This window comes from Anomaloglossus baeobatrachus, chromosome 4 (genome assembly GCF_048569485.1).
Source record: "Anomaloglossus baeobatrachus isolate aAnoBae1 chromosome 4, aAnoBae1.hap1, whole genome shotgun sequence".
Classification (NCBI taxonomy): Eukaryota; Metazoa; Chordata; class Amphibia; order Anura; family Aromobatidae; genus Anomaloglossus; species Anomaloglossus baeobatrachus.
The window spans coordinates 170786481-170800610 of record NC_134356.1 but is presented as its reverse complement, the minus strand read 5'-3'; the positions used below and the strand labels follow the sequence as shown (position 1 = coordinate 170800610).

At 43.7% G+C, this 14130-nt stretch overlaps 1 protein-coding gene across 1 annotated transcript; it reads left to right on the top strand.

Moving 5' to 3' along the window:
* Positions 1 to 3273: 3273 nt before the first annotated feature.
* SPRY4 (sprouty RTK signaling antagonist 4) lies at positions 3274 to 11918 on the top strand. The gene is made up of 2 exons (XM_075344589.1): positions 3274 to 3451; positions 9315 to 11918. The coding sequence occupies exon 2, from the start codon at positions 9351 to 9353 to the stop codon at positions 10242 to 10244; it is 894 nt and encodes a 297-aa protein (XP_075200704.1). The 5' UTR covers positions 3274 to 3451; positions 9315 to 9350; the 3' UTR covers positions 10245 to 11918.
* Positions 11919 to 14130: the final 2212 nt, after the last annotated feature.

Sequence of the window (14130 nt, the reverse complement as noted above, 5' to 3'; positions counted from 1 at the left end):
GGTGGATAGGGCTAGCAGGACAGTTGGACACTAGATATACAGGTGGACAGGGCTAGCAGGACAGACGGACACTAGATATACAGGTGGACAGGGCTAGCAGGACAGACGGACACTAGATATACAGGTGGACAGGGTTAGCAGGACAGTCGGACACTAGATATACAGGTGGACAGGGCTAGCAGGACAGTCGGACACTAGATATACAGGTGGACAGGGTTAGCAGGACAGTCGGACACTAGATATACAGGTGGACAGGGCTAGCAGGACATACGGACACTAGATATACAGGTGGACAGGGCTAGCAGGACATACGGACACTAGATATACAGGTGGACAGGGCTAGCAGGACATACGGACACTAGATATACAGGTGGACAGGGCTAGCAGGACAGTCGGACACTAGATATACAGGTGGACAGGGCTAGCAGGATAGTCGGACACTAGATATACAGGTGGACAGGGCTAGCAGGACAGACGGACACTAGATATACAGGTGGACAGGGTTAGCAGGACAGTCGGACACTAGATATACAGGTGGAGAGGGCTAGCAGGACAGACGGACACTAGATATACAGGTGGAGAGGGCTAGCAGGACAGACGGACACTAGATATACAGGTGGACAGGGTTAGCAGGACAGTCGGACACTAGATATACAGGTGGAGAGGGCTAGCAGGACAGACGGACACTAGATATACAGGTGGAGAGGGCTAGCAGGACAGACGGACACTAGATATACAGGTGGACAGGGTTAGCAGGACAGTCGGACACTAGATATACAGGTGGAGAGGGCTAGCAGGACAGACGGACACTAGATATACAGGTGGAGAGGGCTAGCAGGACAGACGGACACTAGATATACAGGTGGACAGGGCTAGCAGGACAGTCGGACACTAGATATACAGGTGGAGAGGGCTAGCAGGACAGACGGACACTAGATATACAGGTGGACAGGGTTAGCAGGACAGTCGGACACTAGATATACAGGTGGACAGGGCTAGCAGGACAGTCGGACACTAGATATACAGGTGGAGAGGGCTAGCAGGACAGACGGACACTAGATATACAGGTGGACAGGGCTAGCAGGACAGTCGGACACTAGATATACAGGTGGACAGGGCTAGCAGGACAGTCGGACACTAGATATACAGGTGGACAGGGCTAGCAGGACAGACGGACACTAGATATACAGGTGGACAGGGCTAGCAGGACAGACGGACACTAGATATACAGGTGGACAGGGCTAGCAGGACAGACGGACACTAGATATACAGGTGGACAGGGCTAGCAGGACAGACGGACACTAGATATACAGGTGGACAGGGCTAGCAGGACAGTCGGACACTAGATATACAGGTGGACAGGGTTAGCAGGACAGACGGACACTAGATATACAGGTGGACAGGGCTAGCAGGACAGACGGACACTAGATATACAGGTGGACAGGGTTAGCAGGACAGACGGACACTAGATATACAGGTGGACAGGGTTAGCAGGACAGTCGGACACTAGATATACAGGTGGACAGGGTTAGCAGGACAGTCGGACACTAGATATATATTGTACAGGGGGATTACCAGGACAGTCGGACACTAGATATACAGGTGGAGAGGGCTAGCAGGACAGACGGACACTAGATATACAGGTGGAGAGGGCTAGCAGGACAGACGGACACTAGATATACAGGTGGACAGGGTTAGCAGGACAGTCGGACACTAGATATACAGGTGGAGAGGGCTAGCAGGACAGACGGACACTAGATATACAGGTGGAGAGGGCTAGCAGGACAGACGGACACTAGATATACAGGTGGACAGGGTTAGCAGGACAGTCGGACACTAGATATACAGGTGGAGAGGGCTAGCAGGACAGACGGACACTAGATATACAGGTGGACAGGGCTAGCAGGACAGTCGGACACTAGATATACAGGTGGAGAGGGCTAGCAGGACAGACGGACACTAGATATACAGGTGGACAGGGTTAGCAGGACAGTCGGACACTAGATATACAGGTGGACAGGGCTAGCAGGACAGTCGGACACTAGATATACAGGTGGAGAGGGCTAGCAGGACAGACGGACACTAGATATACAGGTGGACAGGGCTAGCAGGACAGTCGGACACTAGATATACAGGTGGACAGGGCTAGCAGGACAGTCGGACACTAGATATACAGGTGGACAGGGCTAGCAGGACAGACGGACACTAGATATACAGGTGGACAGGGCTAGCAGGACAGACGGACACTAGATATACAGGTGGACAGGGCTAGCAGGACAGACGGACACTAGATATACAGGTGGACAGGGCTAGCAGGACAGACGGACACTAGATATACAGGTGGACAGGGCTAGCAGGACAGTCGGACACTAGATATACAGGTGGACAGGGCTAGCAGGACAGTCGGACACTAGATATACAGGTGGACAGGGTTAGCAGGACAGTCGGACACTAGATATACAGGTGGATAGGGCTAGCAGGACAGACGGACACTAGATATACAGGTGGACAGGGTTAGCAGGACAGACGGACACTAGATATACAGGTGGACAGGGCTAGCAGGACAGTCGGACACTAGATATACAGGTGGACAGGGCTAGCAGGACAGACGGACACTAGATATACAGGTGGACAGGGTTAGCAGGGTAGCAGCACAGGCAGGGGCGCATATTATCCTCATCACCATTGTTTCCTAGGCTATAAGGTGCATGCACGCCTTTGCTGGGCATCCTGAGCCTGGCACATCAGTCGTGCCGCCCCTGGAAGCTCAGGAGCAGGCTGCCGCCCACGTCCATGTCCTAGTGATGGGGGAGGGCTGCCTATGGCCGCCAGGTGCAGTACTGCGGATGATGTATATACAGGTGAAGAATCCGCATCATGCCGGACACTGTACCTCAGCAGAGGCAGGCAGGAGATATTAATAGTACACTGGATGGCTCATCTGCCTTGCACAGCCTGTGATGAATGCCCTCCTCCTCCTCCTCCCCTCCCCCTCTATTCCTCCAGGGCCTGCTGTACACGCGCGGTTTATTCAGCTGACTCCCATTCATAAAACACAGCTCCGCTCACAGTGAATGCACAGGTTAGGTTCCGGTCTCCATTCATAAAGAAATCAGGTTATGCGCAAGCGCACTTCTGTTCTGCGCCCACCCCATTCATAAGAATCGTGCGGAGGGGTGAGGAAGGTACGCGCCTGCGCTCTGGCCTCTTCCCTCCCATTCATAAGAAGTGTGTGGGATTGAAGCGCATGCGCAGTGCGGCTTATCCCTCCCATTCATAAAAAAGCCATTTTCCCAGGGAGTTGCAACATCGAAAGCGAAAAGGGAGCTGACAGCGGAGGAGCTATGCAGCCTGGATCATCAGGACCTGTGCTGAGGATTCCCATGTTCTCCGCTACGGAAATCTGACATTTTGGGATAATTGAGTCATGAGCCTTGCTGCAGCCCTACAAGTAAGCGCATGCTATAATGTATGCTGGAGGGTGCGCAGGGTGCGCGTCGGGGGCTGCCTTCTGCTCCGGGCACGGTGCCCTCTCATTAGGCTGCGGCTCTGCCACTGTCATGGGGGAGGGGTGCACCCTAAGAAGTGTCCAGCTGGGAGACCCCAGACCCTTAGCGACCTGTCCATGTCACCCACACATAGCGGGGCGCGGAGAGGATACTGATGGCCTACTTGGCGAATAGCAGTCCCTAGAACATTAGTCTGCCTCCTCCCTCCATGGAGGAATTGTTTCCGATGGGATTGGAAGCGATCTCGCTGTCAGATGTCGGTGTGTTGTCAGGGCTGCAGATTGCCGAGCATTAGTGCTAGTGATGACGCATGATGCATTATCTCTGGGCAGGCGGGCATGGCTGGTGCGCAGCCCCCATCCTGCAATCCCAGAGCTGGCACCTCACCCCCTGCCCCAATCTGAGCCCTCACCCTTCCCCAATAGCTGAGAGATCGAGACCCTAGCAGGCTGCAGCATATCTATCTATCTATCTATCTATCTATCTATCTATCTATGTATCTATAATGTGTATATATATATATATATATATATATATATATATATATATATATATATACGGTATATTCCTAGGATACATCTTTACGTGATGGGTAATGGCGCTGCAGCCCTTTAGGATTCTCCCGCTGTATATAGGGTGGGTCTGGTCTTCATGTACGCCATCGTAGAGAATATACTCAGATGATGGTTATTCTGTAATGCAGGCCATGATAGAAGATCTATAGGAATATATGGCGTTCACCAGCTACCTGCCTATGTGATTATTCCCTTATAAAATCCCCGGCAGATGCTGTTTTTTTGCAGACCTTATCTTCAGTTAATGTTTAAGCGTTTACAAAGCTGCTGCGCTGCTCGTTTAAAGGGACACTGCGTCGCCTTATGCGAGAGCGTAGGGCGAGATTTGGTGGTAAGGGGTTAAATATGCAAGAGGGCTTTTAGTAGCTTATGGTATTTGTGAGGATTCCCATTTAGTTTCTATGGTGCAATATGGATTTTAAGAATGTGTGTTGCATACAATGTGCTGTCAGTGCCAGGCTGTGCCAGTTGTGGTGTCAGAAGGGAACAGCCATTGTGCAAAATCTGACTGATGTGACACATTTCCATGCTGCGTAGAAAAAGGCAAAGAGCTTAGATACGGTAAAACTAAGATCACGTGCGGTTGTGACAGATATATAATGCCATATGCCAGTGTGGGTGATCGCCTTACTGTATATGTGACTGGTGTTATTCATATTCCAGTTTATTAGGAAACCTTGATGAATGCGTTATTTGTCGGCTGATTTATGGGCAACTATTACTCTGCATTTTACCATTCGTAATCACAATTGTGTAGTAACTCATCCATTCAGCATCTAGCTAATTATAGGGCCATTGAAGGCATCATTCGCTGCAGGCGGCTCTGCCACCCCGAGTGGATATTCATTCATGAGCTTATACTGGGTTCTTCATAGTAAGCATTTCTCCTACATCACTGATGCCAAGATTTCGCCTTAGTGAAATCCCTGGTAAACGACTTAGCAGCAGGAGGAATATATATATATATATATATATATATATATATATATATATATACAGCATATACCGTTTTATATATATATATATATATATATATATATATATATATATATATATATATAGATATATATATGCACCATATACCGTTATTATATATATATACACACAAAATGATATGGAGTGACAGCATTTGCCATGTCATTGTGCCGACCAAGGCGCTCGATTTATTTCTGCAGTCGCCATAAAAGCCTATTACACAGTTTGTCGCTGGCTGTTACTACTGTGTGTTGTATAGCTTGTTTCATACTATATAGTAATGTATAGTGCTATAATACGAGTACAGTATTGATGCAATGGAGGATATTTGTAAAGTGTGACTGTTCTGTCCAGTGCATTGATTGACATAGTTACATTGTAATTTCTTATGAAATAAAACAATGTGCGATACAGGGTAATATTGTGGCGCCGTGTTAGCCAGAAAATTCAATCCATGTCCTGTTGTAACATTCATTAAATGTTGTGTTTGGTGTCAGTAATTCATTTGTGATTTGCCTGAAGAAGGAGCCTCTGTGCTCTGAAAGCTTGCTAATATCATTTTTCTGGTTAGCCTATAAAGGTATCACTCCTAAAATACTTTTGTCATTCTTGGGACATAGTATTTCAGTTGAAATAAAACAATGAATTAAACACAATTGACCAGAGCGATATGAATCGTTAACATTTTCCATCTATATTATTAGACCATAGGGACACCATAGTAAGGGTCCTTATTTCACTTCCCGACTGTGCGCCATTATCCGAATGCTGGAAGATTGCTGTTAATTAGGTTTGCATCAGGCAAGTAACATGGAAGTGACTTTACCCCGGCATCTGCTTTGTGGAGAGTGACAATTAGCAGATAGTTGCAGCTTCAGTAGGTGTCCTTCTTATCAATGTCTGGCGGATTATCAGTGATCTCCTAAAGGATGTGGATGTGTCAGGCTGTTATCGCCCTGACTGACAAGTGGAGAGGAGGAAGTGCTCAATTAGATGGCCGCTTCACATCTCCTGTTATAGACAAGCCACATGTTCTCTTTTTTTTTTTCTTTTTTTTACAAAGGGTTAAAAGGAAATATCACCCTAATTCATCAGCATTTTATTTGTCATAGGGTACCGATAACATTTCATCTTTTCCTATATTTTATTAGTAGTATTTGAATCCATTTACTTTGTTTTCACATTGTGATGGTTTAACACAACACAATGCAAAGATCTTTCTAATTCGTCAGCATTTTATTTATGTCGTAGGTTAATGATAACATTTCATCTTTTACTTTTTTGTATCATTCGTATTTAATCTGTTATATTTCCAATACATGGACTAGAGCAGCATTGCTCAGGAGGAAAAGATGATAAAAAAGGCTAGTCGGCAAAATCTGACAATGTTGACTGCTCGGGATTAGAGTTGAGCGAGTATCTAACTATTTGTACTCGCTATACTCATAACGAGTCCTGTCTAATACTCGCGTATTCATTCCGAATAGCGTGTGCAATGCAAGTCAATGGGGAATACTCGCAAAGTAACGAGTAACCTGAATTCTGCACTATTTGCTACTCTCACAAATAGTATGGCATTCAGGTTACTCGTTACTTTGCAAATGTTTCCCCATTGACTTGTATTGCACATGCTATTTGTAATGAATACGCGAGTATTAGACAGTACTCGTTATGAGTATAGCGAGTACGAATAGTTAGGTGCTCGCTCAACTCTACTTGGTATCTACTCACATTTCTCATTAATAAAAACATTGGAACACAGCTCTGAGCGAAAGCAAAGTCCAGATTTTGTGAGAATGACTGTTTATATAGTTCAGCCGTTCATGGCGTAATATTAAAAGTCTTAAAGGTTTGGACAGAACAGAACATGTTTTTATCAGGGGCATGTCTCGGAGGTGAGGGGTGCTCGGGCCCTAACAGCTGGGATTGCAGATGTGGCCGCAGGAGAAGCGTCAGCTTGTAAAGTGCTGAAATGCCTTTGAGTCACCTGCTTTGTCAGAGGCCCAGCGTGTTGCATATGTAATCGATCAGAACACAGTTGCCTCATAAACATAATGAGAAATAGCTTCCTGTTTTTGCAGCTCAGTGAAAAGCTATTATACTGCTGGCAGCTGAGATCAAGGGTGTTATATTCTGCTATTCTCTGAATTATTAATTTTTTGTTAGGTGTAGCTATCACACAACACCCTGGGAGCCCTCGGCATCTTGGTGTACAGTGCTGAAGATCATACTGCTTGGATTATTATTGATGGCACGCCGCTGATATGTTATATGCTTGTCTTGTCTGTATCTTATGTATTTGGGTTAAAGAGAAGGATTATAAATCTCAGACTTTGTTAGAAAAATAATATGTATTATATTTTATATTTACACCCGAAAATGTCCAACAGTTGTGTTATTTCTTCTATATACTGGAAAAGCAGCTATCTCCAGATCGGGCTCTTCTGTCAGCAATTCTGTAGAAAGCGTATGACACTGCGAAACACCCGAAGCTGTAATTAGATGACACAACTTGCATTTCGATTTGTCGACTGTAGCTCTTTGTTTTCACTTTTTTTTTTTTTACTGTAATTACTTGAAATGTTTTGCTATGATGCATCGGTTAGTTTAATCCCATATGTGCACTTCCCCTTTAAGTAGTTCTCAAACAGTGCTTACAAACAAAAAGTCGCTCGACAAGGAAGCACTACGTCTCATAGAAAACAATGTGCACTTTCTAAATTGGAGCCGGGCCGTATCCGCTCTTTGATTTAAGCTTAGTTGCTTCCTGTGCTCTTTTGACTTGCATAGCTGTTGGGTAACTGGATAGATTCCAGTTCTGAACTGCTCTCTTTCGATGAAATCAGAAACTAAAGCAACACAGCGAGTCAGCCATTCTATGAAAATGTGCTCGTTGTTATGAGGAACAGTCTGCATGTCAGCCGAGCAGCGACCAGAAATGTGCCCATCCGCAGAGAGGTATGGTAAAAGCGGGATTCGGAGGAAGATCTTGCGTGCCTCTGGATACAGTATATGGTATACATTTACTCTGCAGCTTTCTGTTTGTTGTTCATTGGGGCCGACCTTTTATGTTCTGCTATAGTCATTTGTTGGTGTGTCTAGCTCAGTGGTGGCTCGGTGGTTGGTGCTGTAGCCTTTCGGTGCTGGTTTGAAATCTCAACAAGGAGTTTGTATGTTCTCCCCGTGTTCGTATGGGTTTCCTCCGAGTTCTCCGGTTTCCTCCAAAGACATCCTGATAGGAAATTTAGATTGTGAGCCCCGGTGGTGACAGCATCATGATATTTATAAAGCATGGCATTAATGGCGCTATATAAGCGAGTACAATATATATGTTTCTGTGAAGGCATGATGTGTGTACGCTTGTTTAGCTATTAGACATAGTGTGTAGATTAGTGTGGAGAAAGGGGCATTAATTGATTTTTGCTACCAAACGTTAGGCTGGCCATACACAGCAGATGGTTGTCAGCTGACTCCCATACTCCGGAGCGCTCGCTCAGCTGAGTGCTTCTGTGTTCTCCATGATATAGCCGCTGACTGACACTCATCTGGTGGCTTACGTTAGGAACTATGTAATCGGCAGTCTGACATCGACATCTCTCCTGGCTGATATTCAGCCAGCGCTCTATACACACCTACCGATATCAGCGCGTTCAGCCAACACTATTCTAAGGGGTAAGGGGGCCTTTAGATCAGTGTAACCAATACATTTCTTTATCCCGTTACTAATGAGTTATTCGCAGCGGTTACTTTTATATAACACTGCATTGTAACCACACACGGTCAAGTATTACTGTCCATACAGTGTGCCTAGTCAGGCAAATATCAACTGTGCGTTCTGCAACTTATGGCTACAAACCACAATGTGTGGCTATAGCTATCCCCTGAACTCATTATCAGGTTGTAAGCTGCAAGTGAGGCCCCATGGACTTGTCTCTTCTGATGGAGTTAGTCACGTCCAGTCACTGGCTGTCTTTCATTATTCTACTACGTGTCACAATTCACAGTGCAATCCCAGATTGTAATAAGAAATATTAATTCATGATATTATAAAATGTTTTATTTGTAGACTGAAGATTCAGGCTAATGTTATCGGATGCAATGTTAGTTCTCATTTTACTCTTCTGGGCGCCTAAGCTTATTGTGCACCATAATAGTTGTCTTCTTTTTCTCTTGTGTGATCTTCTCCTTGTCTTAAATTTTACAGCTTTGTGAAGTTACAGGATGTTAAAAAGAGCTTTTTTGTTTTGTTTTTCAGATTTTCTAAGAGCTAATCATATCAGAGCGTAGGCCAATGGATTCCAGGATTCCTCACAGCATCACCGTTGTGCCCAGTGCAGTCATGGTGCAGCCACTTCTGGACGGGCGAGTTCCATATGGGAGGTTACAGCACCCTCTTACCATCCTGCCTATTGATCAGATGAAAACAACTCATCTTGAAAATGATTACATTGACAACCCAGCTCTTAGCCAGCTGGCCAGTCAGAAACTCAGTAGGGGTCCTCACGAGCCAATGCTTGTCAATCAGCATTTGCAAAGGTGTGAGGCAGATATTACCCACCCTTGGATATCATTCAGCGGGCGTCCCAGCTCAATTAGCAGCAGCAGTAGCACTTCTTCAGATCAGAGACTCTTGGATCACATGGCCCCACCTCCAGTGGTGGATCAATCGCCACCCAGGGCAGTACGGATACAGCCTAAAGTGATTAATTGTAAGCCTCAGGATGTCAAAGGCCCTGTGGCCCAAGAACTAGATAAGCACTATCTACTTTGTGAGGCCTGTGGTAAATGTAAATGCAAAGACTGTACTACCCCACGGACCTTACCTTCCTGCTGGGTTTGCAACCAAGAATGCCTGTGCTCGGCTCAGAATCTGGTCAACTACTCAACTTGTATGTGTCTGGTCAAGGGAGTCTTCTACCACTGCACCAATGAAGATGATGAAGGCTCCTGTGCAGATCACCCATGTTCTTGCTCTCACTCCAACTGCTGTGCTCGCTGGTCTTTTATGAGTGCCTTATCATTGGTCCTTCCTTGCTTGCTTTGCTATCTTCCAGCCACCGGGTGTGTAAAACTCTCACAGAAATGCTATGACCAGGCAAGCCGACCTGGTTGTCGGTGCAAAAATACAAACAGTGTCGTGTGCAAAGCACCAGAAGCGGTCGACAGACCAGAAAAGCCATTCTGAGACTGAAGTTCTATGAATTTTGTTACAGAGATGCATCATGCAGGAAATTAAGAGACTCTAGACAGAAAATTCTCACACGAGGCTTTAATTTCACATTTCTTAAATAAGGGGGGGGGGGATCCAGCAACTGTTAGTATTACACAAAGGGAGGGAGGATATGCATATTGTGTATTACTGCTGCTGAGAGCCATTTCCAGTCCTGTGTGCTTACTAGCTAGCCATAAGAGATCTTTGAAGCTACTAGCTACCTGTATTTATCTACAGCTACCAGATTTGTGCTTCTCGGTCAGCATGGAAGCGAACCAGCTCCAGTTCTTCCTCACAAGCTCCTGTCTTTGTTTTTTAAGCTGAGAAATCCAGTCTGTGGCTCTCCCCGCCATCATGGATGTGTGGGGGCTCTGCGGAGATTCTGTTGTGTAACATTTTTGTGTGTGTTTTATTGTTGTTTTTGTATTTTTTTATATACTGGTCATGTATTAGTTTCCCTATACAAGTATTTTCTCTATTTTTTTGGCTAATGACGGCAACTAGAAGATAAGGGTACCGATTCAATATGGCGGTTACAGTAAGGACTTGCCTGTCCTTCTTCCTTTGCTATGTTGTTGTTCCGCCCTGCCCATATTAGCCTTATTCTAATACTCCTCAATGTGTCTGCTCACTAAATGAGAAAATCTCCCTCATAGAAATCAGATCTCAAGATTGCTTAACCCTTTAGTGACTAGGGAAAAATCCCAGCCTGCAGTACTGGTTGATGGTATTAAGTAATTTCCATTTGGGTTAACCCATCACCTGCCACACTTTAGTGCACTGCGGGACCTTGTGCTGCTCTCATGTAATAAAAAAGGAATTCTGCGGCACTATTGCTGGTAATATAAGAGCACAACACCAGAGACAACAAAAGCATAGTGTGCAGGACAGAGCGAGTGACACGGAAGAACGGCAATCCATCACATACTAACAAAATGACTTCCTTTTCATTAATTGCCATTATTATGGGAATTGCATGGTAACTTTATTTGTTTCCTTTGCTGCTGCTCTCTACCTTGACCCTATTGTAAAATAGCGTCCTGTATATCTGTGTAAATATACATAGAGAGATACAAAAAACTGTCTATTTTAGTGTTCTATATCTACCAGGGAAAGGTCAGCGGAGCTATAGGGAAATTCACCATGTGTGTTGCTGTAGTTGTACTATTTTTATATTTTCTATATAACTATATCCATATGAGTAGGTTCTCGATGACTGCTTGTTTCATCATACAAAGGCGGATTTTGGCATCTCTCCACAGAAACCTGACAATTCTTTCTGGCAACTAATAGGTGCTAGTCTCACTACAATATCTTGTAGTTTCTGTGCTATTGGGGAAACTTCATTACCATACGGATGTGTTCAGTTACATAGGATCTCATTTTATGTATGTAACACATCTCTCTGTCATGTTAAAGCCTATAAGGGTTAATGGTACAAGATATGACAAGCCTTCATTCATCCTTCATTTCTGTATAGCTGCTTTTTATGCAAGTGACTTAGACCTTAATAAAAAAAAATAATATATTTTCTAGTGGTTGCCAAACAGGTCACTCCTATGGTTTTTTTTCTTGTATTGATTTTTAAAAAATGCTGCAAATCTAGCACTTTGTCATATTAGACATATTTATTTTCTTTTTTTTTTTAATTTAAATAGCAGTATGGAAAACTTTGTATAAAGAAGGTACTGACACCCTTCATATTCTGCAGTTTTGTATGAAGTTTCCCCTGTAGAGCAGTAAACTGCCCTGGTATTGAGATCTTTGCTGAACAGATTTCACTTGGTTTGATTATCACAGATTGTTACACCTTAGACAATAAACCTATTTACTATACAGTTATTTTGTGCCAATGATAAAAACTAATAATTATAGCATTTTTGTACACTAATGGAATTTTTTTGTAGCAAATTCCTTCTCCGATACGTGGCTGTGATGTGCCATGCTAACCCCTATAACTGTAAAGTGGATGATAATTAAAGGGGTTGTCAGACATTGGGGTACAAGCCTGTAGTCACGGCACGCATTGTCAAGATTCGCCGTTAGCGGGCAGTCAGGTGACCGCAATTATACAATTTGCATACTTCCAGCCACATTCAGACTAGACGTACACGGAGTAAGGCCGCATATGTCTAGTTGGCATGCGACTGCTTATATGGAAATCGCATACTTGCAGTAACACTGCCGACGCCGCGGAGTCGTCACAGCACGCAGTGCACACGCTGTGAGTATTCAAAACCATGCAGTCACATATTAGTGGAGGCTTGTACCCTAAGGCCAGAGTCACACTTGTGAGAGACTCGTGCAAGTCTTGCATCACATCAACCGACATGGCCTGCAGCTCTCCTGACAAGAGCATCTCAGTTGCATAGAAATACATGCAGCTGACCCGCTCCCGTCAGGAGAGTGTGTGGCCATGCCGGGTGATGCGATGTGAGACTCGCGCGAGTCTCTCGCAAGTGTGACTCCAGCTTTAGGCCAGATAACACCCTTTAATACAAAAAAATTGACACATCCATGTTAATATGAACTGTATTATAAAAAGTGCTATTTTAGTGCCAAATGTAGGTAGTATGCAAACTTAGACAAGCTGTCAGTTACATGCAATCACAGGCTATTAACTAAAAATTATAAGATTAAGTCACTAACTTTAAGATTAAATACAATAAGCTAATCTGTACAGGAAGAAAAGGATAAACATGTGCACATCTTAAGTTATTTGTCAACATCTTGGTTCTGTTTCTGAGATTTTTTAATATCCCTTTTCTTTACAAAATTAAAATTTTGCTATTCAAAACAGGTGGACATCTGTTGATGTGGAAGCCACATCCAGGTAGCAATTATTGTAGCTTCCACTAAGCAAAATCTGCTAAGAACGGCCCAGATTTGAAATAGCGTCCCTTACCTGTATCCAGAGGAGCAGATATTTTACGGGTCATACCGGCATTTCCACGGCCGTATCATATATCCATATACACGTTGGCTTTGTGATTCATTGTAAGCCAATCTAATAGATTCTTATGACACGATTGTCCCAGGGGTGTCCATACTTTCTAGGAAACTGTTTGGGTAAGCTCATGAAATAACTGCTCCCCTGCATACAGGTACACTATTGCCTTATGCGGTTTTGGTATCTAAAGGTTGTAGTTATGAATCCAGTTTTTATTTATTGTTGTATTATAATTATTTTGTTGGTGGCTGGCATAACACTAAACAGTTTTGGGTAAAGAAAATGCCATTGTCCATAACCAATGTGCAATTTGTTCACAAACACCAGTATAAAGTGTCTCTTCAAGATGTTTTGTTGAAAGATTCACTCCATGGACGAAATGTATACGCCGAATTGTTTCATTTGTATAGAATATTTATTTTGAAGCTCTATTTTAATAGTATTTATTTTAGAAAGTCTACTATTGTAAGAGTTCTTCTGTTTGTGAAGAAAAACACAAGTTAAAAACTGAATGTACTGATCTAGAAATATATAAATATATATATAAATATAATTATATATTGTTGAATATACCAATTGGCTCCTGTATTTTTTGGGGTTCACTATTCATGAATGTTTTTCATATACTTCAAGATTGGCTGGTTTTCCATGTATCCATTTTCTTATTCCTCAAATGTTATCAATTCCAAATCATTCGTCATTCTTACCATCACCGATCAAAAAACGCGTAGATTCTTCTGATCTATTTATTTGAAGGGTCAGGCGCAAGAATTAATGTGACATATAAATGTGAATGACCCATAGAAATCAATGTGATCGTTTCTTGCATCAGTTTCCCTCCAGCAATTCACTGCCACACCATAAAGAAAAAAGATGTATGGCGGAATAAGTGCAAAAAACAAGTGTATC